Below are 26,437 nucleotides of genomic sequence, written 5' to 3'. Positions count from 1 at the left end.
AATGCCACTGTGGAGATGGGAACCCATAATCCAGGCTGTGGTTTCACTTCTGTACTGATGGAATGACATTGGTCCTGATTTTCACAAATGTAAGGAAAAAGGTGATGGTGGTACAACATGTGTAGGCTAGAGTTAGCAGTGAATTGGTATAGTCACTATAGGGGCCTAGGAAAGATTAGTGGGCATGTGTTAGCCTTTGTATCAAGATGGCATAAGTCAATGATGAACCATGTGGATGAGCATGGGGTGGTATGTATTGACATGAGTTAGGCAGCACTGGCTCAGAGGTTAGCACCAGTGACCCAAGTTTGATTTCACCGTCAGACAACTGTGTGGAGTTTGCATATTCTCCCATGTCTGTGTGGGTGTCCTCTGTGTGCTCCAGTTTCCTCCTACCATCCAAAGATGTTTAGGTTAGGGAGATTGGCCATGGGAAATTGCCCATAGTGTCAAGGGGTGTGTAGGTTAGATGGATTGAGCGATGGGAAATGCAGGATTACAAGGATAGGGTGGGTCTGAGTGGGATGCTCTTCAGAGGGTTGGCCAAATGGCCTGTTTCCACACTGTAAGGATTCTGTGATTTATGAGTGCTGAAAGGAACCATGGGAATATATGAGGGAGAATAGTTTGGCATAAAAGGAATTAGGGCTGTACAGATTGATATGGGGCATGGAATGTAATCAGTTGGCATAGATGGAGGATTGGGAATTGCAGGTCTGGGAGGAAGTGTGAGGGTTGAGGGATAGAGGGCCTAATATTCAAATAAATTACCAGAGAAGAATCTGAGAGCACCAAGGTGGTCCCTGTAACCACCCTTCCCGTCACATGACAACCTTTGTGGCCACTCTGAACTGTTCCGAGGGTTGGTGTTGTGGTTGAGGTGGGGGAGGGGAGGGGGAGGTGGATGGGGATTTGATTATGTCCTACACCCACCGGCACCCCCTTCCTTTCCCTAGAAAATCCTACTATTCTGGATCCTTTCTCACAAGGAGGGTGCTGCAGGTTAGGACAATTCCATGTCAGGGCACCTGTGTTAATGATGCCAATCTGGGCTACACTGTCAGAGGCGTCACCTTTCTGTTGAGACTTCATAGTAGGGCCCCATTGCCTCTTGGGCAGACTTGACATATCCCACGGCAATAATATGAAGAAGAGCAGAGAAATCCAGGGATCCTGCCTTGAAGAAGTTTTCCTCCTCTCTCTACAAGAATCTCAGGGAGTCCCTCTCCCACTGCAACTCCCAGGTCATTTCCTCTGCCCTGAAGCTCTTCAACCATGTCTTGAAACAAACTCGCTACCACAGCCACATTTGCTTCCTCAGTGCCTGCCTCCGTAACCAACTCATCCCACACGGACTCCGGACCACCTTTAAACCAGCAGAGTTTGGACCCGAACAGGACAAACAGTGCAGACTACAGATTCAAAATCACCAGCAACAGTTCTCCTCCAAGATCCTCCACTCCACGCTTGCAGCAATGCGCCGGCACCTAACCTCTCTCCAGTCATCCCTGCCTCAGCTGAGGGCCACACTCTCTCAGAATTGCAAAGGACCCACTCTGTACTACATCCTCAGGAGAATTCATACTCTCAACAAACAGTATTTCAACTCCATCTCAAACATCAAAAACTGTAAGTACAACAAACTTTTATCTACCCACCTCCATAACCAGCGCTCCTCAAACATTCCAGAAGATTCCCTTGGCCTCGGAATTTACTCAGACGTCATTAGCCATGTGGCTGATGCAGCTGCCACCCCCACGCTGACTGATGATTCACTTCCGTCCCCATCATGGCCACTCCCACAACCACTTCCACCCCTCACAATTCCTCATGCAACACACGGGACGTCACTTCCGCCCTTCACATCATCGCTGATGCCACATGCTCAGTGATGTCCACCACCCCTACTGCCATGGTCACCACCACTTCTGCCCACACCAGCACCACTCACCTGCATTCTGCTGACATGCCCCCCCCACAGACCCCACTGTCACTATCCCCACTCCCCAGAACCCCGAGGGGAACACTACCCCTGCTCATGCCTCCACCCCCATTCCCCCCACCATCACACCCACTCCAGGTACTGGCTCCGACCCCACTCCCAGCTCCACACCCACACCAGATCCCAGCTCCCGGCCCTGCCGAGTTTTCACCATCCCCCCAGACCTCCCCGTCACTGAGGACGAACGATCAGTCCTCAGCAAAGGACTCACCTTCATCCCCCTCCATCCACGCATCAATGAATTTAATACACGCTGTGACGGCGAACAATTCTTCCGTCACCTCCGCCTCCGAGCTTACTTTCACAATCAGGATTCCCGCCCACCTTCCGAGGACCCCTTCGCCCACCTCCAACACACTGCATCCACCTGGACACCCCGCGCTGGCCAATTACCTGCCCTCGACCTCTTCATTTCCAACTGCCGCCGGGACGTTAACCGCCTCAACCTGTCTACCTCCCTCCCCCACTACAACCTCTCACCCTCACAACACGCAGCCGTCCAATCCCTCTGCTCCAATCCCAACCTCACCATCAAGCCAGCGGGTAAAGGGGGCGCAAGGGTAGTCTGGCGCACTGACCTCTACCCCGCTGAAGCCAAACGCCAACTCGAAGACACCTCTTCCTACTGCCCCCTCGACCATGACCCCACCCCCCATCACCAAACCATCATCTCCCAGACCATACAGAACCTCATCACCTCAGGAGATCTCCCACCCACAACTTCCAACCTCATAGTCCGGGAACCCCGCACTGCCCGGTTCTACCTCCTTCCCAAGATCCACAAGCCTGACCACCCTGGCCGACCCATTGTCTCAGCATGCTCCTGCCCCACTGAACTCATCTCTACCTACCTCGACACTGTCCTATCCCCCCCTAGTCCAGAAACTCCCCACATACGTTTGAGACACCACCCACGCCCTCCACCTCCTCCAAGACTTCTGTTTCCCCGGCCCCCAACGCCTCATCTTCACCATGGATATCCAATCCCTCTACACCTCCATCCGCCATGACCAGGGTCTCCAAGCCCTCCATTTTTTCCTCTCCAGACGTCCCCAACAGTACCCTTCCACCGACACTCTCATTCATTTGGCCGAACTGGTCCTCACCCTTAACAATTTCTCCTTTGAATCCTCCCTCTTCCTCCAGACCAAAGGGGTAGCCATGGGCACACGTATGGGCCTCAGCTATGCCTGTCTCTTTGTTGGCTACGTAGAGCAGTTGATCTTCCGTAATTACACCGGCACCACTCCCCACCTCTTCCTCCGCTACATTGCTGACTGCATTGGCATCACCTCGTGCTCCCGCGAGGAGTTTGAGCAATTCATCAACTTCACCAACACCTTCCATCCTGACCTTAAATTTACCTGGACCATCTCTGACACCTCCCTCCCCTTCCTGGACCTCTCCATCTCCATTAATGACGACCGACTTGACACTGACATTTTTTACAAACCCACCGACTCCCACAGCTACCTGGATTATACCTCTTCCCACCCTACCTCTTGCAAAAATGCCATCCCATATTCCCAATTCCTCCACCTCCGCCGTATCTGCTCCCAGGAGGACCAGTTCCACCATAGAACACACCAGATGGCCTCCTTCTTTAGAGACCACAATTTCCCTTCCCACGTGGTTAAAGATGCCCTCCAACGCATCTCGTCCACATCCCGCACCTCCGCCCTCAGACCCCACCCCTCCAACCGTAACAAGGACAGAACGCCCCTGGTGCTCACCTTCCACCCTACCAACCTTCGCATAAACCAAATCATCCGCCGACATTTCCGCCACCTCTCAACAGACCCCACCACCAGGAATATATTTCCCTCCCCACCCCTTTCCACCTTCTGCAAAGACCGTTCCCTCCGTGACTACCTGGTCAGGTCCACGCGCCCCTACAACCTACCCTCCCAATTGGCACCTTCCCCTGCCACTACAGGAATTGCAAAACCTGCACCCACACATCCTCCCTCACCTCTATCCAAGGCCCTAAAGGAGCCTTCCACATCCATCAAAGTTTTACTTGCACATCCACTAATATCATTTATTGTATCTGTTGCTCCCGATGCGGTCTCCTCTACATTGGGGAGACTGGGCGCCTCCTAGCAGAGTGCTTTAGGGAACATCTCCGGGACACTCGCACCAATCAACCACACCGCTCCGTGGCCCAACATTTCAACTCCCCCTCCCACTCTGCCAAGGACATAGAGGTCCTGGGCCTCCTTCACCGCCGCTCCCTCAGCACCAGACGCCTGGAGGAAGAACACCTCATCTTCCGCCTCGGAACACTTCAACCCCACGGCATCAATGTGGTCTTGGCAACAGTTTCCTCATTTCCCCTTCCCCTACCTCGCCCTAGTTCCAAACTTCCAGCTCAGCACTGTCCCCATGACTTGTCCGGACTTGTCCTACCTGCCTACCTCCTTTTCCCTCTATCCACTCCACCCTCTCCTCCCAGACCTATCACCTTCATCCCCTCCCCCACTCACCCATTGTACTCTATGCTACTTTCTCCCCACCCTCACCCTCCTCTAGCTTATCTCTCCACGCTTCAGGCTCACTGCCTTTATTCCTGATGAAGGGCTTTTGCCCGAAACGTCGATTTCGAAGCTCCTTGGATGCTGCCTGAACTGCTGTGCTCTTCCAGCACCACTAATCCAAAATCCAGGAATCACATCAAACCTCCATTACATTTAAAGTAGCAGTGCTTTATGCAATCGAACAATTTATCAGAGACAAACTTGAGAGTATATGTTAATTATCAATTGGCAAGAATTCTGTGTTTTTGTTGAAAATGTAGGAAATAATGAGGAGTCATGTTGGGTATAAGTCTGAAAGAGTTAATACTTAATTGACTGCAGTAAGCACCACCCACTGTGATAATGTTAGGCGAACATGGTTGTTATACTGAAGGAGCGTGTAGGAGACAGATGTGTTGCTCGTGTGCTGCTAATAGTCTGTAACGTTGATCGTATTCATATAATCTGGAAATAGTTGCAGTTGTGCAATGAATTACATATTACTGATCAACTAATCTGGTTAGTGCAGAAAGGTGGTTAGCTTCATTCATATGATACCACTTTGGCCTTCAAGGAACACACATACAAAGCAGTTACAGCAGTTACATGCACAGCAGTTACAGGTTTCAGGATGTCCCAGCAAGGCTGGGGACATGAAGAAACACCAGGCAAATGAAGTTTAGCAATAACTGCTACTACCACTGACTTTATACAGCACCTTTAGTGTTAATGTGATGCATTGAGATGCCTTCCAGGAAAGTTATAAAACAACAATTGACTCAGAGACACACACAGACCTACATCAGATTGGATGACAAATACCTTGCTCAAAGGGGTAGGAATTAACTATCAGTGCCATAAATGATTATGGCAGCAGGGTGGCTATTGAAGTGTTCAGTCAGACATGATCAAATTAAATGACCTACTCTTGCACCTATATTAAAGAGTCTCTTAAAGCAGAAAGATGAGATAGCGAGGGAAAGAGTTGTAAGAAGTAAATTCTAGAGCATTTGGCCCAGGCCCTTGAAGACAAAGCCACTACTGGGATGTGATTAAAATCAGGGCTGCCTGAGAGATCGAATCAGAGTGATAGATATTTACAGGAAGGTTTGCAGTGATGCATTTTGGAAGGAAGACAGTACAGCAAAATTTACTAATAACTTAAAAAGTGGATGCAGGAGCAGGAAGATCTGGAGATTTATATCTTATTGAAAAAGATACAGGAAGAGTCAAAGCATGATGTTAGACTTGAAGTGTGTTGAAGCAAGGACTTCTATTATTAGAGTTGCAGAGCTACGTGCAACCTTGGCACATGGGATTAGTATATCGTGGTGTTGAGGGAAAGCTGTCTCAAACATTGGCTGGAATGGAAAGCAAACATTTCTGGTTTCAATATATTCAGGAGGGACAGGGAATGAAAGAAAAGGGTGGAAAAAGTGACAGCATCATTGATTGAGTGCAAGACTATGGTTCTACCAAGGGAACACTGGAATACTCAATGACTGAACTGATTTGGTTAGAATTAAGGAGCAGAAAAGTAGCTGGTACATTGATGGATGTTTATTATAAACCCAAGGATAGCAAGAATTAGGTAGAAGTGCAAATCTGCAGGCAGATTCCAGAGAAATATAAAAATAATTGACTAGCAATAGGACTACCCCAACAGAAACTGGGTGGAACAGAATAAGGACAAGGCAGAGAGAAGATTCCTGTCATGTGCACTTCCTTAATCAGGAGGTTCCTAACCCAAGAAATAAGAAAACTGCACGGGATGGCCTGCCTGCCGCACTTTAGGAACAATGTAAAAACCTTGAAGAGGAGGTTGGCCAAATGGAGGCAAAAGACTTTTGGCACATGGAGCGACTGGAGAAGTGACATTGGAACAGAGAAGCTTCAAGAGACAACTGTCAACGTGTTCAGAATCCTAAGTACTTTGATCAAGTTTGTAAAGGGAAACTCTCCGATAAATAGTTTGCTGAACAGAGGTCATTGACTTAATATAATTGACAAAGAGCTACAGGGGCTCTGAGGATTGTCAAGACCTAAGAAGCGTGGCTTACAAGGTTGGTGAGGAAGCAGATTCCATTCCAACGATCAAGACACAATTGGGTATCTACTTGAAGAAGAATAAAGGTGTTTTGGGAAAGTGTTGTTACATTGAACTAAATTAAACATCCAGTTCAAAATGTCAGTAAAGATACAGAGAGCTGGATGGACTTATTTCTTGCTGCATGATTCAATGTTTGGTATCTATATCTGTGAAGTCATTAAACAAGAAACCATTTCACTCTAAGCCATGTGGACTGAGCTGCAGGTAATGTTTAATACAGTGCTCTCGATCACAATCTGTACTCCTTTGTGTCCTTGTAATCAGAGTTCAAAGTAACACTTTGGAAACAATTGTGTGAAACCTGGTGTACTGTTAGATTGTGAACAGTTTAACAGGTAACCACTTTTGAAATGTGTCAAAGTCAAGGTGCAGGGAGAGTAAACAAATGAAAACCTTTACTATGAAATGCTTTGTCTTTTATAAAAGACCAGATACAGAATGCTAAAACAAGAAGCATCTTACTACCTTAATATGTAACTTCCCACATATAAATCTTTAAGAAAACTAACAAGTACGGTATACACAGAGTTTTGGTTTTAACTTGAATTGTACACATTTGTCCACCTCCAGAGTAAATCTTTGCTGTTTTATTACAGTGCAGTCTCTACATTTTGGATTGCAAATCCCAACAATAATCTCATCAACTGCTCGGCTGCAGGCTCTGAGGTAGGTCCTCTCCTGTCTCATATGTTAGTATTTACTGTGAGGTTAGAGTCACGTGCTGGCTATTTATTCCGTATTTAAATTGCAGAACAGCACCTTTTGGAAGTTCAAATATTTATCTGCATGTTTACATCGCAGGAAACTGGATTTTGGTTTATTTTCCACCACGTGCCCACAGGGCCTTCAGAAGGAATGTATTCCCCCGGTTATTCTGAACATGTGCCATTGGGAAAGTTCACCAATAACAGGGCTCATTCCAACTATAGGGTAAGTCTGCACGCAATTGCTGTAATACTGGAGAGAGCTATACTGAAGGAATGAAATAAACATCTTTATAGTCATTCAGCTGGTATTTGTTGAAAAATATGGGTCGCTGTGAATATTTACGAGCACATTCCCAACCGCTGTGAATTCTGCTGATGTAGAAACATGCATGGAAAATAAGACAATTTCATCTCTAATCTCCCTCCCCAATGTTTTTTGATTAAATTAGATTCTATTAAATTGGATAGTATGAAAACAGGCCCTTCAGCCCAACAAGTCCACACTGCCCCTCCACAGAGTAACCCACTCAAACCCATTCCCCTCCCCTATAATTACCCCTGACTAATGCACCTAACACTATGGGCAATTTAGCATGGCCAATTCACCTGACTTGCACATCTTTGGATTGTGGGAGGAAACCGGAGCACCCGGAGGAAACCCACACAGACACAGGGCAAACGTGTAAACTCCACACAGACAGTTGCCTGAGGCGGGAATCAAACCTGGGTCTCTGGTGCTGTGAGGCAGTAGTGCTAACCACTGAGCCACCGTGACACCCCACATATTCTGGCGGGTGCATCTAAACTGCATTGACAAATATTGACATGGACAGATTGGTGAAACAGTTAATCCAGTGATGGACAGGTACACACTTTCCTGTCCATTCAGCCTGTCTCACAAAATTGTGACCTTGCACATCTCTATATCAAAAGCAAAGCTATCTCTTGAGAGAGGAGAAAAAAAAACAGATTAAGAATCCCAGACAGATTTGGGTGTGCAACATCTGAGCAAACTCTTTCTGAAACATTGGGGCAACTGGTATAGTGAGTCACTCTGGCTCTGATTTCTCAGCAGTGCCTATTGTTCACCACTTCCAATGCTTTCAGCACTCTCCTAGAGCTTGTGTTGAGTCATAGAGACATACAGCACGGACACAGGCCCTTCGGCCCACCTTATCCATGCTGACTAGGTTTCCTATGCCAAATTAGGCAAATCAGATTATATGGTTTCAGGTAATATCCTCATTGCATTGTATCTGGTCATAATCAAACTAACATGTTGAGATTCCTTCAAATTGATTACTTTGAAGCTTTTTGATTCAATGAAAAGGAAGTTTCATCGTAGAAAATGGAAAGGCCCCACCACCCGTAAAGCATAATTACTTCATGGTCCTTTGTGTCAGGTGTGCAATGGGTGTCTTCCTCAATGGAGATGACCCCTACCAGCAGATCTGAAACTGGGCTTCCAGCCTTGTTGCCATTCGCTGGTGAATTGCTGACTCCTTTCAGGTCCCCACTGACACCATTTTAAAGATAGTGAATTTCATGCTGTCTCAAATCATGGATCTCGTTCAAAATTTGGAATCCTGGTCGCACCATTTTCGTTAACATTTTATATTATCTCAATATCGAAAGTGTGTTTCAAATCTTTTTCAATCTATGTTTCAGGCTGGTATGATGATTGATAATGGAGTGAAGACAACTGAAGCTAATGTAAAGGACAAGCGGCCATTCCTTTCACTGGTTGGTGCCAGGTCAGTTCAAGCAGACAGACTCAAATTTACAAGCAGCCTAATTAAAACTATCTGTGTTTCACAGACGTACTTTTAAAAGCATGAACTCAGTGACATTCAGTAGAAGAACGTAACTTTCTCCTGTAAAGTTATAGCATTGCAAATAAGTTCTTGTTTTCTTTGGACTATATAAAGGAGCTGTGTGATTTCTTACCCAGGTACAGTCCCCATAAAGGAGCTGATCCACACAAACCAAGGGAACCTGCTATAATCAAAAATTATATTGCATATAAAAACCAGGACCACGGTGCTTGGCTTCGTGGTGGAGATGTATGGTTGGAGAACTGCCAGTAAGTTCCAATTCTGTCCCTTAAAAATGTTACATCTATAAAAGATGAATTAAAGGCAGGAAACGTATATATTAAATTGAAATGTACCACATCAGCACTCCCTCTAGTATGCAGATACTTTAGTACCATTGTATTTAGCTCACCAGCCTGGAATCTCTTGATCCATTTCCAGGATACAACAACAATTTGCATTTACATTACTCCCTTTATGTAAATAAACTTCGCAAAGTGCTCCACAGCTCAAATATTGAAATCAAACTGGAAGCTAAAACTGGAGGCCCAGTTTCAGGGTAAAGAACGAATTATTTAGGACTAAGATAAGCCTCACACAAAGGATTTTGAATGTTTGGAATTCTCCAACCCAGAGTGTTCCATTGTTGAGTATATTTAAAGCTGAGATGAGCATAATTTTGGTCTCTCTGGGATCAAAGGATATTGGGAGTGGGCTGTAAAGTGAATTTTTTTAAATTTATTCATGGGATATGAGTTTGAATTGGCCAAACTATCATCTGTTGCCTGTCCCTACTTGCCCTGTAGAAGGTGGCAGTGGTGCCTTTTTGAAATGTTGTAGTCCAAGTAGGGTAGGAATACCCCCAATGATGTTAAGGAGGGAGTTTCAGGATTTTTATGCACTGACACTGAAAGAATGGTGATAAATTTCTAAATCATGATCGAGTGTGATTTGGAGGGAATTGCAGGTTCTGGTGTTCCTGTTGCCTTTATCCTTCTAGATGGTAGAGATTGAGGGTTTACAAGGAGATGCTTTGGTGAGTTTCTGCCATGTATCGTGGGGGTGGTATGCACTATTGCCATTCCATGTTAGTGCTGAAGGAAGTGAATGTTGGAGATGGTGGATGTGGTGCCAATCATTTAGGCTTGTTGAGTATTGGGGTTAGGGTATTGAACATATCCAGGCAAGTGGGGAGCATTCCATCACACACCTGATTTGTGCCCTGTACATGATGGAGCCTTAACACTTTAGGTAAAAAAACAAATAGCCAACGTCTTTTTCTTAGGGCGGGGGAGTCCAAAACTAGAGGGCATAGGTTAAAGGTGAGAGGGAAAAGATTTGAAAAGGTCAGTGGGTGGAGACTATATGGAATTAGGTGCCAGAGAAAGTGGTGAAGGCTGGTATAATTACGACATTTAAAGGTCATGTGGATAGGTATATGAACAGGAAGGATTTCGAAGGATATGGACCAAATGCTGGCAAATGGGACTATGTAAGATTGAGGTTTCTAGTTGGCATGTACAAATTAGACTGAAGGCTTTCTGTGCTTTATGACTCTGTGACTATGACAGACTCTGGAGGGGTCACAAGGTGAGTTACCACAGGACTCCCTGCATCTGATTTGCTCTTGGATAATTATAGAGCCATAGCGATGTACAGCATGGAAACAGACCCTTTGATCCAACCCGTCCATGCCGACCAGATATCCCAACCCAATCTAGTCCCACCAGCCAGCACCCAGCCCATATCCCTCCAAACCCTTCCTATTCATATACCCATCCAGATGCCTCTTAAATGTTGCAATTGTACCAGCCTCCACCACTTCCTCTGGCAGCTCATTCCATACACGTACCACCCTCTGCATGAAAAGTTGCCCCTTAGGTCTCTTTTATATCTTTCCCCTCTCACCCTAAACCTATGCCCTCTAGTTCTGAACTCCTTGACCCCAGGGAAAAGACTTTGTCGATTTATCCTATCCATGCCCCTCATAATTTTGTAAACCTCTATAAGGACATCCCTCAGCCTCCGACGTTCCAGGGAAAACAGCCCCAGTCTGTTCAGCCTCTCCCTATAGCTCAAATCCTCCAACTCTGGCAACATCCTTGTAAATCTTTTCTGAACCCTTTCAAGTTTCACAGCATCCTTCCAATAGGAAGGAGACCAGAATTGCACACAATATTCCAACAGTGGCCTAACCAATGTCCTGTACAGCTGCAACATATTGGGACAGAGGATGCACCATGATTTTATTGAATGGCACAGCAAATTCAAAGAGTTGGATTGTTCCTGTTGCTTACGCTCTTGTATCTCCACTTCAACTTGAGATGAATAGGACAGGCTGCCAAAAGGTTAATCAAAGAGGTAGATTTTGAAAAATGCCTTTAGAGAGCTGAGTGTGACGGAGAAATTCAAAGATAAACTTAAGAGCTTAGGACAAGGCAGCTGAAGGCCCAGTGAATAATGAAGTTAGGTGAAGAAAATGGGCGATACACGTGAGGCTAGAACTGGAGGAGCACTGATACCTCTGAGGGTTGCAGGACCATAAGAGGTTACAAAATTTCAGAACAAATCCATGGATGAATTTGAATTCAAGGATGACAATATCAAAATCAAGATGCTGCTGGAACTGAAATCAATGCAGATCTTGGTGATGGGTGAAAGGGACTTGGATAAATTAGGATATGGCCAGTAGAGATTTAGATGACCTCATGTTTATGGAGGGAAGAAGATGGACAGATTGGAAACAGTCCAATTTAGAGCCAACAATGATAGAAAAGAGGGTTTCAGCAGCACATGGTTGTACTTAGTAGATATTTTTGCATGCATAGAGATGTTTGGGTTGGAAGTTCAGCTCAGGGTCAAGTAGGATCCCAAGAGTGTGAACACAGTGGCTACGGAGAGAGATGGAATTGATGGATAGGGCATGTTTGTGGCAGAAGCCAAGCAATATTTAATTGAAGGATATTTCTCTTATCCAATACTAAATGTTGGAACAGTGGGGTAACTGTACAATAGTGAAGGGTGTTGTTTGCCAAGTAAGCTAAGTATTGTCTGTACATACATGTGAAACATAACAGGCACAGATGAACACCTTCGCTTGAGTACATGTACTTCACTAACACACCCACAGACTGACTGCAGTTATGTCAACACTGAGTTTCACTACAATCAGTCTTTGCCTCATTGCAAACAGCAAGGCTGGCAAATATTCCAGAATCCATTCTGAAGTCCAGAAAATATTGAATTGATATTCAGTACTCGACTGTGAAATCAGGAAACACACTTTCTCTTGCCAAAAGGCTGTAGATTCTGGGCCTCTGGAAATCTTCAAGATCTTGTTGATGGATGTTTTGTTAGGTAGATCTGGCAAAGCAAATGGAGAAAGAGCTGGCAAATAGCTGTATGAATAGCAAAACAAGCTCAGATATTTGAATGACATTCCTACCCTTTATCATTCCATTTCCAACCAATGTAATTTAAGAAAGGAAGCTCCCTTAGGTTTGGTTCCCCTTATGTTGCCGTGACCAGTTGTTCACCTGTGATCTAATGGCAAAATTGGCTTGTGCGACTGAATGGTCTATTATTCTGTCTTTTGGAAGAAGGAAGAAACTGAACTGGGAACTTGTGAAAATTATTAAAATAAATCCATCTCTGAAAACCATTCATTCAATTGGACTGGACACCAGGACAAGCCTGATTGACCATCCCTACTCACACAGGTCCTACAAAATTGGTGGTGGTCGTATTTTAACTATTCAGATGAGATTTCTGAATGTCTTGCTTAGAGAATACCAAAATCTTTATCTTTTAGCTGTTTCAGATTTCTGAATCTCTGTGCCCCAGTCATGAAGTCTTACCCACCTCTCTATCAAATTCCATTGTTTTCTGTTTCTTGTGATGACCTTTTACCATATCCCTGAGCACCAGGTTCTGCTCTGTCATCTTTACAAACAATTCACTTAGTCCTTTTCTTCATTGACATTGTTGGGTAGATTTTGAAATTTAGTCAAATGTCAACTCTCGCGATGATAGAGATACCAACTCTATTTCCAGAGGTTGCATCACATGACTTTTCGTCCTTCATGCTTCTATCACTGGTCACCTGATGTATCCATGCAAATGAGAAAGCAACAAGCTCTTTCTGAGACCGTTGGATGATTTATGAAAATCAAAGGTCCTTTCCCCCATCTCCAGTATCAATATTATCTAATGAATATAAGTGTAGGGGTCCTGTAGTTTTTTTTGTGTGTGGCCAAAAGGAGAAAGAGGTTCTGTTTCTTGGATCCACTGAGGTAATTCAATGCTCTGTGCATTGCACAGACTTCACCCAACTCCAAGCAGGATTGAGAATCAGTGTTACATTATTAGTATTATTATTATTGAACTCAGACTTGTATATTAATAGCTGACGTTTTGATGATCTGGTTGTGGGTCTTTTCCCAAATGGAATCGACTACATTGCCAGTTTTAATAGGAAATGGATAGCTACCATATCTGTTTTGAGGCTATTACTGGCCCATTATATCCAGACAAAGGGAGTGAAAGCCAGCTCTTAACAGTGACTGGTGTATTGATAAGGCTTCCTTTAGTTTTGGCCTCAGATATTCAATCTCTCAGTTACAGAGTAGACCCATTTGCTATAAAATTCATGCAGAATCCATGCAATACGTTGAAGAGTGCCAAAAACAGCAATATTAATTCACAATACCTCGAGAGATACATACAGAGAAAATGAGGAGGTAACTACCCTAATCATGGAGTATAGGAAATTAGAAACACGTTTGTTTTGAATGGATTTATTTAGTCACAACACATAGGAATTGGTGATTTGTCGTCTGCTGTTTGTTTTTTCACAGAGATTAAGAAGATTGGACAGAATGAGTGCATTCAGCATACTTTGATGCTGTGAGCTGTGACTGAACTATTCTATTTAGGTCGCTGATGTTTGTTATATATTGGTGCCTTGGGCCTGGAAAAGTTCAGCTTCATTTCTAGTCACACAATTATTAACTGTGTTTGTCCTTTTTCCTTAGATTTGCTGATAATGGCATTGGACTGACTCTTGCAAGGTAAGAGCTTGTAGTAATCAAAGCTATCTTATGACCAGACTCCAGGCAAGTTACCCAATTTGTTACGGTTCCACATGGGCTCCCCCAACATGTTGAGCTCTTTGGTAAGGGACAAACTGGCTCCCTTTCTTAATTCTTGGCTGCAACAAAGTACAATTAACTGGATCCCTTCCCTAATGGATACCTTTCTCTCAGAGCCAAATGAGCTTCTGTTTTAAACGGAGCCAGTTTATCTAGGTGCTCTTGAGTTAACAAAAAGAGGTAATTAAATGTGAAAAGAATTAGTAATACAACTCATATGTACAGATTAGAAATAAGGAGAGAGCCCAAAATAATAAAAGTTTGAGAAAAAGACAGATACAGAGATCAGTCTCGGAGTTGTTCTCAAAAAGCAGATAGTAGAGTATTGTGACTACTGCAATAGAGGTTACTGACTTGTTGATGTTGGTGATTGAACAGATGAACAAAGAACAATACAGCACAGGAACAGGTCCTTTGGCCCCGCAAGCCTGATGTTTGAGATTCTTGATTTTGTAAGCTTAGTGACCTTCCTTTGTTCTGATTCCTTTTTCAACTGTTTTCCAGCTTTGTGTGAGTGAATCAGAGACAGTCTTACCTAACACAAGGCTAACTTGGAGATAGGTTTTTTTTTGGCAGTGACCTTCACAGTACCCTCTTGATCAAACCTTGCCTCTTGCATATGGGAGGCTTCAGTCCCATTTGTTCCTTTGTTGAAGATGACCATTTAAAAGCTGTCCTTGTGTATTTCTCAAGGGTAAAGTGGACATGTTTGTACAAGGTGACTTCCTTCCAATAGGGGAGAGATCTACAGCCACCTTATTGTCTCTTTTTGGTGAGCTTCTCCTCTTTGAAATTTCCCTGATAATTTCATAGAATCCCCAAATTATTACAGTGCAGAAGTAAAAGTTATGTCCCAACATAACTGAACTGACTTTATTACCTAATGCAGCATGCGATCAACCTGTTCAGGAACCTGTTACCTGCAAGAGATCTTCAACCTTCGTCCAGGTTCTTCCCTTATGTGACAGACAGAAGAAGACAGGAAGTCAATTCAAAATTTAATTAAACCTTTTAGCTCTTTAGGTATCAATATAAACCACACATTTGTTGCAACATTCATTTCTTTTCTCATCTGACTTCAACTTTAACTCACTTCATTTAACTTCACTTTCTCTTACTTTAACTTAATTCGCATTCAACTCCAACCTAAACTTTATTTCTTGAAGTTTGGTTTGAAACAAATACCACTCTGATTCAAGCAAAGCAGCCAACTTTTTCTGTTGGTGTAGATCTTGCCTCGTGGCTCTTTGTCACCCTGAAGATAACTTCGGGGCACGTACTTTGTGAATCTGCTCCCAAAGCCCTTTGTGATGGCAGTTTATATCCCCAAAGCAGGCTCATTCTTCCAGAAACTTTTCTGGCATTTGGCCAGAGAATTGACTAACCCTGATCACAATGTTTGATCCCAGCCAATGGAGCTTACTGGTGAATAATTCCCAAATGTTTATACCAAGTCATAAGCAGGTACACACCATGCTCTATAGAAAGTAATAGTGGTTTCAGTTTGTCCAGCAAACCACTAGGACACCTCTCTCAATGCAGGAAATTACAGGTCACAGTTTACAGGATTTGTCCCCACATGTCCTGGCTTCAGTTTTAACCGAGATCAGAGTTTAAAGTAGCTTGACCAAAATTCCCAGCATGCTTTATTGTAGTTCTCAAACAGTCGAGCAGCTATTTCTCCTGCTAGCCACATGATCATAGATGTGACGACACACCTCTGGAGCAGGTGGGTTTTGAACCTGGGCCTCCTGGTCCAGAGGTAGGAGCAGGATCACTGCACCACAAATGCCCTGTAGTCTGGCACTATGATCTAGTATCAAACGCCTGCCTTTCTCCCATATCCCTGAGCATCATTACACATAGGGTGCAGCAACATGTAACATTCCAATGGCTTTGCACAGGGCTGTCCAGATAGTCACTGGAATTAAAATCTGCAGTTTTTCCATTATAGGTCTTCTTTGAAAAGCAACACATTTGGAAGTAAAAGTAAGAAATGTCTGCAAATACTTTAGGATTCTGATCCATCAACATAACGCTTCCCCCATAGGACAAATGAAATGAGATCTGTTCTCGTTTCATTACAAAGGAGTAAGGCTCACAGCAGTTTTGATGGCGCAGAGGCTGTCTTCTCTGACCCCTTTAAATAATCTGCTTTGCTTTGGCGAAAACAGCTTTGAAAACATCTGCAATAGGAATCCTGTGAAATTTGCCGTCTCTGCTCTCCCTGTCTTCATCTATCTGTCATTTTTTAATCATTGTACAGTTCCTTGTATAACTGCTGCTTCTCATCCCTCAACTTCAGATTCTGTTTTCTACAGAAATCTGTCTTCCTCTATTTGAGATCAGTTGTAATTTGATCTCCCATTTAGCTATCTATTTTTATATTAAGCTTTCATCCCCAAAACAACCTCAGTTCAATCATATAGGCATTTCTCAGCAGTCTAGTGCCCTCTTGTTAAGGGCGGCAAGGTGGCTCAGTAGTTAACACTGCTGCCTCACAGCGCTAGGGACCCGGGTGCAATTCCAGCCTCAGGCAACTTTCTGTGTGGAGTTTGATCATTGTCCTCGTGTCTGCTTGGGTTTCCTCCCACAGTCCAAAGGTGTGCAGGTTAGGTGAATTGGCCAAGCTAAATTGCTCATAGTGTTCAGGGATGTGTGGGTTAGGTGCATTAATCGTTGTAAATATACAGTAATAGGGTAGGGGAATGGGTCTGGGTGGGTTACTCTTTGGAGGGTTGTTGTGGACTTGTTTCCACACTGTAGGGATTCTATGATTGTTATCAGGAAAACTAATTATCCCCCATCCCAGGGTTAACCTCACTTCACTTTGATCTTAAAGGTACCTTCACAAAAAACATCACTCTTTTTCCAAAGCACAAGCATCATTGCAAATTTCTGGCAGTGATGCCAATATCTGTTTTAAATGGAGGAAAATTATTATGGGGGGTGCTGAAGAAATGGCAGAAGCATTGATCAAATATCTGTTTTCAGAGGAGAAGGGTCAATAGGTAGACGATAACATACATACTGAAAGGAGTGAGGAAATAAGGAAATTAATATGAGCAGAGACCAAAATACTAGAAGAAACTTTAGAGACTAAAATTCAACAAGTCCCCAGGACCCGAGGCCTACTTCCTAAGCTTTGAAAAGAGGAAGTTGCAGAGTCGTAGGATGCTCTTGCAATAATTTTCCAAAATCCCAAGATTCTGGAATGCTCCCCGTTGATTAGGAGTTAGCAAATCAAATGCTTTCAGGAAAGGAAGAAGAGTGATAGGAACTTCAGGCCTGAGAAATGTAAAACATAGGCGTGGGAATAGGCTATTTGGCCTAACAGGCTTACTCCACCTTTCGATTTGAGCATGAATGATCCTCTATCCCCACATCATCATCCCATACCTCTTAACATCTATTTCTAGAAGTCGATCAATTTCTTTCTTAAATATATTCAGTGACTTCTCCTCTGCAACACTGTGGTCAACAGTTCCACGTGTTCACCACCTTCTAAGTGAAGATATTTCTCTTCCTCTTTTGTATTTCCCGAGACTGTGGCCTCTTGTTCTGCACCCACTCCAAGCCGAGGAGGAAAATCCTCTTTGTATATGAAATGCAACTGTTTAAGAAGGGTGGTAAGGACAAGTCAGGGAAGCATAGACCAGTGAGCCTGACCTCGGTGGTGGGCAAGTTGTTGGAGGGAATCCTGAGGGACAGGATGTACATGTATTTGGAAAGGGAAGGACTGATTAGGGATAGTCAGCATGGCTTTGTGCGTGGGAAATCATGTTTCACAAACTTGATTGAATTTTTTTGAGGAAGTAACAAAGAAGATTGAGGGCAGAGCAGTAGATGTGATTTATATGGACTTCAGTAAGTCATTCGACAAGGTTCCCCATGGGAGACTGATTAGCAAGGTTAGATCTCATGGAATACAGGGAGAACTAGCCATTTGGATACAGAACTGGCTAAAAGGTAGAAGACAGAGGGTGGTGGTGGAGGGTTGTTTTTCAGACTGGAGGCCTGTGACCAGTGGAGTGCCACAAGGATCGGTGATGGGCCCTCTCCTTTTTGTCACTTACATAAATGATTTGGATGTGAACATAAGAGGCACGGTTAGTAAGTTTGCAGATGACACCAAAATTGGAGGTGTAGTGAACAGCAAAGAGGGTTACCTCATATTACAACAGGATCTTGACCAGATGGGCCAATGGGCTGAGAAGTGGCAGATGGAGTTTAATTCAGATAAATGCAAGGTGCTGCATTTTGGGAAAACAAATCTTAGCAGGACTTATACACTTAATGGTAAGGTCCTGGGGAGTGTTGCTGAACACAGAGGCCTTGGAATACAGGTTCATAGCTCCTTGAAAGTGGAGTCGCAGGTAGATAGGATAGTGAAGGCAGCGTTTGGTATGCTTTCCTTTATTGGTCAGAGTATTGAGCACAGGAGTTGGGAGGTCATGTTGCAGCTGTACAGGACATTGGTTAGGCCACTGTTGGAATATTGCATGCAATTCTGGTCTTCTTCCTATTGGAAAGATGTTGTCAAACATGAAAGTGTTCAGAAAAGATTTACAAGGATGTTGCCAGGGTTGAAGGATTTGAGCTGTAGGGAGAGGTTGAACAGGCTTGGGCTGTTTTCCCTGGAGCGTTGGAGACTGAGGGGTGACCTTATAGAGGTTTCTAAAATCATGAGGGGCATGGATAGGATAAATAGACAAAGTCTTTTCCCTGAGGTCGGGGAGTCCAGAACTAGAGGGCATAGGTTTAGGGTGAGAGGGGAAAGATATAAAAGAGACCTACGGGACAACTTTTTCGTGCAGAGGGTGGTACGTGTATGGAATGAGCTGCCAGAGGAAGTGGTGGAGGCTGGTACAATTGCAACATTGAAGATGCATTTGGATGGGTATATGAATAGGAAGGGTTTGGAGGGCTATGGAAGGCGCTGGCACGTGAGACTAGATTGGGTTGGGATATCTGGTCGGCATGAACGGGTTGGACTGAAGGGTCTGTTTCCATGCTGTACATCTCTATGACTCTATGTCCAGACCTGTCAGGAAGTTTTTTTCAATGAGACCTGCTCTTATTCTTCTAAATATAGTGAATACAGGCCCAGTTGATCCAACATCTCTTCATGCAACAAATTTGCCATCTCAGGAATCAGTTCAGTAAGCCCTCACTCTATTCCCTCTATGACAAGTATATCCTTTCTTGAACTGCATGCAATAGTCCAGCTGTGGTTGCATTAAGGACCTGTACATCTACAGTAATACTTCCTTGCATGTACTCAAACCCTCTTACAAAGACAGCAAATGTAACATTTTCCTTTTAATTGCTTGCCTCACCCGCACACTGGCTTTCAAAGACCAATGTATAATGGCATTCAGCATTTCCCAAGTTATTACCATTAAATTATACCATGACATTCTGGTTATCCTATCAAAGTGAACAGCTTCATATTTGACCATGTTATACTGCATCTGCCATGTAATTGTCCGCTCATTCTGTCTACATTGTCATGATGTTTGCCCCATCACTCTCATGTTCACTTTGTTTTCTGTCATCCACAGACCTGGAAATTTAACAGTCAGCCTGCTCATGCAAATCATTAATACATGTTGTGAAAAGCTGTGGGGCCTATGTCTTCATCCCTGTGATACCCCATTTATCACAGCCTGCCACTTTGAACATGGACCATTTATTCTCACTCTGTTTCCTGTCTGCTAACCAATTCTTAAGCTATGCCAGTGTATTACTGCCAATCCCGTGTGCTTTGATATTGCACAGTAACCTCTTATGTGGAACTTCACCAAAGTTTTATGAAAATACCACATCCACTATTCTCCCCTCATCTTTTCTATTACTTTTTAAAATTCACTTCTGGGATGTCTCTGGCTGGGCCAGCATTTATTATCCATCCCTAGTTGCCATTGAGAAGGTGGTGGTGAGCTGCCTTCTTCAACCAGTGCAGTCCACCTTAGGGAGGGAATTCCAGGATTTTGACCCAGCGACACTAAAGGTTTAGCGATATATTTTCAACTCAGGATGGTGTGTGGATTGGCGGGAAACTTGGAGATGGTGATGTTCCCATGTATCTGCTGCCCTTATCTTTCTAGATGGAAGTGGTTGTGTGTTTGGAAGGTGCTATCTAATGATGTTTGATGAAATTCTGCATCTTGTAGATAGTACACACTGCTACTACTGAGTGCTGGTGGTGCAGGGAGTGGATGCTCAAAAGAACCTTAGCAGGTTTGTCAAACATGATTTCCATTCCATCAATTCATGTTGACTTTGTGTAATCACATTGGTAGTTTTGAAGTTTTCTGTTATTACATCCTTTATAGTGATCTCCAGCATGTTAGGCTAACTACTCTATAATCCCTGGGTTTGTCCCACCTTCCAAAAAGGTGTGTTACATTTGCCATCCTTCAATCTGCTGGGAATGTTCCAAAGAACTCCAGAATTTTGGAAGATGACAACCTATGCATCCTCTATCACCACTTTTACAACACTTTAAGTTCCATTTATTTCGACTGCACTATGTTTTAATGATGTGGTGGTGCCAATATTGAACTGGGGTGGACAATGTTAAAATCACACAACACCAGGTTATAGTCCAACAAGTTTAAGAACATAGAACAGTACAGCACAGTACAGGCCCTTAGGCTCTCGATGTGCCAACCTTTTAAACTACTCTAAGATCAAACTCACCTACATACCCTTAATTTTATTATCATCCATGTGCCTATCCAAGAGTCACTTAAATGTCCCTAATGTATCTGACTCTACTACCACTACTGTCACTGCATTCCACGCACCCACCATTCTCTGTGTAAAGAACCTACCTCTGACATCTCCCCTAAACCTTCCTCCAATCACCTTAAAATTATGCCCCCTCATGTTAGCCATTTCTACCCTGGGAAGAAGTCTCTGCCTCGCATCATCATCATCTTGTACACCTCTATCAAATCACCTCTCATCCTTCTTCGCTCCAATGAGAAAAGCCCTACCTCCCTCAACCTTTCTTCATAAGACATGCCCTCCTGTCCAGGCAACATCCTGGTAAATCCCCTCTGCACTGTCTCTGAAGCTTCAATGTCCTTCTGATAAAGAGGCGAACAGAATTGAACACAATATTCCAATTTTGGTCTAACCTGGGCTTTATAGAGCTGCAACATAACATTGTGGCTCTTAAACTCAATCCCCCTGCTAATGAAAGCCAACACATCATTTGCCTACATGACAGTCCTATCAACTTGGGTGGCAACTCTGATGGATCTATGGACATGGACCCCAAGTTCCCACTGTTCCTCCACACGGCCAAGAATCCTGCCTTTAATCCTGTCATCAGCATTCAAATTCCACCTTCCAAAATGAATCATTTCACACCTTTCCAGGTTGAACTCCATCTGCCACTTCTCAGCCCAGTTTTGCATCCTGTCAATGTTCTGTTGCAACTTACAACAGCCCTCCACACTATCCACAACTCCACCAACCTACATGTCATCGACAAATTAACTAACTCACCCTTCCACTTCCTCATCCAAATCATTTATAAAAATCACAAACAGTACAGGTCCCAGAACAGATCCCTGCAGAACACCACTAGTTACTGAGCTCCAAACTGAATACTTTCCATCAACTACCACCCTCTGTCTTCTATGGACCAGCCAATTTTGTATCCAGACAGCCAAATTTCCATGCATCCCATGCCTCCTTACTTTCTCAATGAGCCTACAATGGGGAACCTTATCAAATGCCTTGCTAAAATCCATATACATCACATCCACTGCTCTACCTTCATCAAGATGTTATGTCGCATCCTCAAAGAATTCAATAAAGCTTGTGAGGCATGACCTGCCCCTCACAAAGCCATGCTGACTATCTCTAATCAAACTATGCTTTTCCAAATAATTATAAATCCTGTCTCTCAAAATCTTCTTCAACAATTTGCCCACCATGGATTGGTCTGTAATTCCCAGGATTATCCCTATTCCCTTTCATGAACAAGGGAATAACATTTGCTAAGCTCCAATCATCTGGTACTACCCCCGTGGACAGTGAGGACGCAAAGATCATTGCCAAATGTGCAGCAATCTGTTCCCTCACTTCTCACAGTGTACTTGGGTATACCCCGTATGACCCAGGAGATTTATCTATCCTTATGTTTTTCAAAATTTACATCACATCCTCCTCCTTAATATCAACCTGTTCGAGCATAACAGCCAGTTTCACACTGTCCTCACAAATGACAAGGTCCCTCTCACTAGTGAATACTGAAGCAAACTGTTATTATAAAATCTGTGTCCTATTAACCTGCCCAACAAGGTACCTGATGAAGGAGCAGTGCTCTGAAAGCTTGTACTTTAAAATAAACCTGTTGGACTATAACCTTTTGTTGTGTATTTTTAACTCTAGCACTTATAGCATTTTTTGTTTCTTCTTCTTTGGTAATGGAAAAAAGGTAGTTGTTTAAAAACTCTGCCAATTCCTTTTTTGCCATTATCAATTCATCCATTGCAGGCTATAAGGGCCAATATTTATTTTCATTAATCTCTTTCTTTCTATAACAACCTGTAGATATCATCTGCTTTGATGTTCGATGTCAGTTTGTTGTCATACTCTATTTCTTCCCCTCTTAATCTACCTGTTGTTGAATCCTAAACTGCTTTCCGTCCTTGGTTTGGAGATGCCGGTGTTGGACTGGGGTGTACAAAGTTAAGAATCACAACACCAGGTTATTGTCCAACAGGTTTATTTGGAAGCACTAGCTTTCAGAACACTGCTCCTTCATCAGCTGGTTGTGATGAAGGACAACCAACTGGTGAAGGAGCAGTGCTCTGAAAGCTGGTGCTTCCAAATAAACCTGTTTCACCATAGCCTGGTGTTGTGTGATTTTTAACTTCAGTCCTTAGGGTTGCGGTTTTCTCTAGCAACATTATATGACTCCTCTTTGGACCTAATAATGACTCTAATTTCTTTGTTAACTATAGTTGGATCCTTTTGTGTTCTTTCACTCGGAAGGAATGTATATCCACCGCAATGTATATATCAGTTCCTCAAATATTAACCCTTACCAATCCTCTATGATGCTCTTTAATAAAGTTATAGAGTCTATCATAGCCGGTATACCCCCTGCCCCATTACTTTTGTAATTTCCTTTGTTTAGATTCAACGCCCTGATTTTGGATTGGACTGCTTTACATTCTGTCTCAGTGTAGAATTCCATCATGTTATGGTCACTGGTTCCGAACAGTCCTCTCAACAAGATTATTAATTAACCACTACTCACTGCACAAAAACCAAAACTAGAATAGCTGTTTCTCAACATCATGGTCTTAAAAAATATATCTTGCACACACTCCAGGAATTCATCAGCCAACATGATTTGCTCAGTCTACATGAAGATTAAAATCACCCATGATTACTGTGGCACCCTTGTTGCATGCATCTCTAATTACCTGCTTGATGCTACCCCCTACATTACCACTACTGTTTGGAGGCCTATAGATAATGCCCATTAATATTTTCCATTCCCTTATAAACGCCAGCCAGAATGACACCACATCTAGATTTCCTTTCTCACTATTGAATTGATTTCATCTTTCATCACACCTCCTTTTCCTTTTTGCCTCATTTTCCTAAAAACTGAATACTCTTAGATGATCAGTTCCCAGTTTTGGTCACCCTGCAGCCATGTCTCCATTAGTCTGACATCAGGCTTTGGGAAGGAACTGGAATCCATTGTTAAGAAAGTCTTAACAATGCTTAATCAAACTATGCTTTTCCAAATAATTATAAATCCTGACTCTCAATATCTTCTCCAACAATTTGCCCACCATGGATTGGTCTGTAATTCCTAGGATTATCCCTATTCCCTTTCATGAACAAGGGAATAACATTTGCCAAGCTCCAATCATCTGGTACTACCCCAGTGGACAGTGAGGACGCAAAGATCATTGCCAAATGTGCAGCAATCTGTTCCCTCACTTCTCACAGTGTACTTGGGTATACCCCGTATGACCCAGGGGATTTATCTATCCTTATGTTTTAAGAAAGTCTTAACAATGCACCGAGAAAATAGTAATGTGATCAAAGTCAACATGATTCTATGAAAGCGAAGTCAAATCTGATAAATCTAAGAGTTTTGGAGTTTATAACTAGCTGGGTAGATAAACGAGAACTAATAGAATTTGTATACTTGAATTTCTGAAAGGTATTTGATAAGTGTCCCAAGAAGGGCAGTAAAGACAAGCCAGGGAACTATAGACCAGTGAGCCTGACCTCAGTAGTGGGCAGGTTGTTGGAGGGAATCCTGAGGGACAGGATGTACATGTATTTGGAAAGCAAGGACGGATTCGGGATAGTCAACATGGCTTTGTGCTTGGAAAATCATGTCTTACAAACGTGATTGAGTTTTTTGAAGGGGTAACAAAGAAGATTGATGAGGGCAGAGCAGTAGATGTGATCCATATGGACTTCAGTAAGGCGTTCGACAAGGTTCCCTATGGGAGACTGTTTAGCAAGGTTAGATCTCATGGAATACAGGGAGAACTAGCCATTTGGATACAGAACTGGCTAAAAGGTAGAAGACAGAGGGTGGTGGTGGTGGAGGTTGTTTTTCAGACTGGAGGCCTGTGACCAGTGGACTGCCACAAGGATCGGTGCTGGGTCCTCTACTTTTTGTCACTTACATAAATGATTTGGATGTGAGCATAAGAGGTACAGTTAGTGAGTTTGCAGATGACACCAAAATTGGAGGTGTAGTGGACAGCAAAGAGGGTTACCTCAGATTACAACGGGATATTGACCAGATGGGCCAATGGGCTGAGAAGTGGCAGATGGAATTTAATTCAGATAAATGCGAGGGGCTGCATTTTGGGAAAGCAAATCTTAGCAGGACTTATAAACTTAATGGTAAGGTCCTAGGGCGTGTTGCTGAACAAAGAGACCTTGGAGTGCAGGTTCATAGCTCCTTGAAAGTGGAGTCGCAGGTAGATAGGATAATGAAAAAGGCATTTGGTATACTTTCCTTTATTGGTCAGAGTATTGAGTACAGGAGTTGGGAGGTCATGTTGCTGCTGTACAAGACATTGGTTAGGCCACTGTTGGAATATTGCGTGGAATTCTGGTCTCCTTCCTATCAGAAAGATGTTGTGAAACTTGAAAGGGTTCAGAAAAGATTTACAAGGATGTTGCCAGGGTTGGAAGATCTGAGCTACAGGGAGAGGCTGAACAGGCTGGGGCTGTTTTCCCTGGAGCGTCGGAGGCTGAGGGGTGACCTTATAGAGGTTTACAAAATTATAAGGGGCATGGATAGGATAAATAGGCAAAGTCTTTTCTGTGGGGTTGGGGAGCCCAGAACTAGAGGGCATAGATTTAGGGTGAGAGGGGAAAGATATAAAAGAGACCTAAGGGGCAACTTTTTCACGCAGAGGGTGGTACGCGTATGCAGTGAGCTGCCAGAGGATGTGGTGGAGGCTGGTACAATTGCAACATTTAAGAGGCATTTGGATGGGTATATGAATAGGAAGGGTTTGGAGGGGTATGGGCTGGGTGCTGGTAGGTGGGACTAGATTGGGTTGGGATATCTGGTCAGCATGGACGGGTTGGACCGAAGGGTCTGTTTCCATGCTTTTCATCTCTATGACTCTATAAGGCTCATTGTATTTTTGGCACTATATTCCAATGGATCGGGGTTTAGCTACTGGCCAGGAGCCAAAGTGTAGGCACAAATGGGGCATCTTCAAGAGGTCAGGCTGTGATAGAAACTGTTCCACAAGCATTAGTTCTGCATCCTCAGCTATTTACAATCTACATTAATGACCTAGATAAAGAGAGAATAATGTATCAATGTTTGCTGAGTATACAAAGCTAAGTAAAAATGTAAGGTATGAAGAGAACACAGAGAGAGTTATAAACAGGTTAAATGAGTGGGCCATAATGTAGCCAGATGTGGAGAAGTATGAGTTTATTCACTAAGAGTAGAACAGAAGAATATTTCTCAGAAGGCAAGAAACTTATAAGTATTAATGTTCATAGAGACTTGGGAGTGTGCATGCAAGGAATTCCAAAGATGGGGCCCAGGTACAGCCAAAGTTAGGGAAGCAAATGGCATGTTGGTTAGGGAAGCAAATGGAAATT

General features: G+C 43.5%; 1 protein-coding gene across 2 annotated transcripts in view; it reads left to right on the top strand.

The window, feature by feature from the left end:
- LOC140468795 (cell migration-inducing and hyaluronan-binding protein-like) overlaps positions 1–26,437 on the top strand; it is a 258,752-nt gene that overhangs the window by 209,850 nt on the left and 22,465 nt on the right. For both annotated transcript variants that reach the window (XM_072564819.1, XM_072564818.1), the window contains exons 15-19: positions 7,225–7,294; positions 7,430–7,558; positions 9,004–9,089; positions 9,287–9,418; positions 14,183–14,218. In XM_072564819.1, the coding sequence (XP_072420920.1) occupies positions 7,225–7,294; positions 7,430–7,558; positions 9,004–9,089; positions 9,287–9,418; positions 14,183–14,218 (453 nt within the window). The remainder of the gene's footprint in view (positions 1–7,224; positions 7,295–7,429; positions 7,559–9,003; positions 9,090–9,286; positions 9,419–14,182; positions 14,219–26,437) is intronic.

This window comes from Chiloscyllium punctatum, chromosome 48 (genome assembly GCF_047496795.1).
Source record: "Chiloscyllium punctatum isolate Juve2018m chromosome 48, sChiPun1.3, whole genome shotgun sequence".
Classification (NCBI taxonomy): domain Eukaryota; kingdom Metazoa; phylum Chordata; class Chondrichthyes; order Orectolobiformes; family Hemiscylliidae; genus Chiloscyllium; species Chiloscyllium punctatum.
This window is presented reverse-complemented; position numbering and strand designations above follow the sequence as displayed.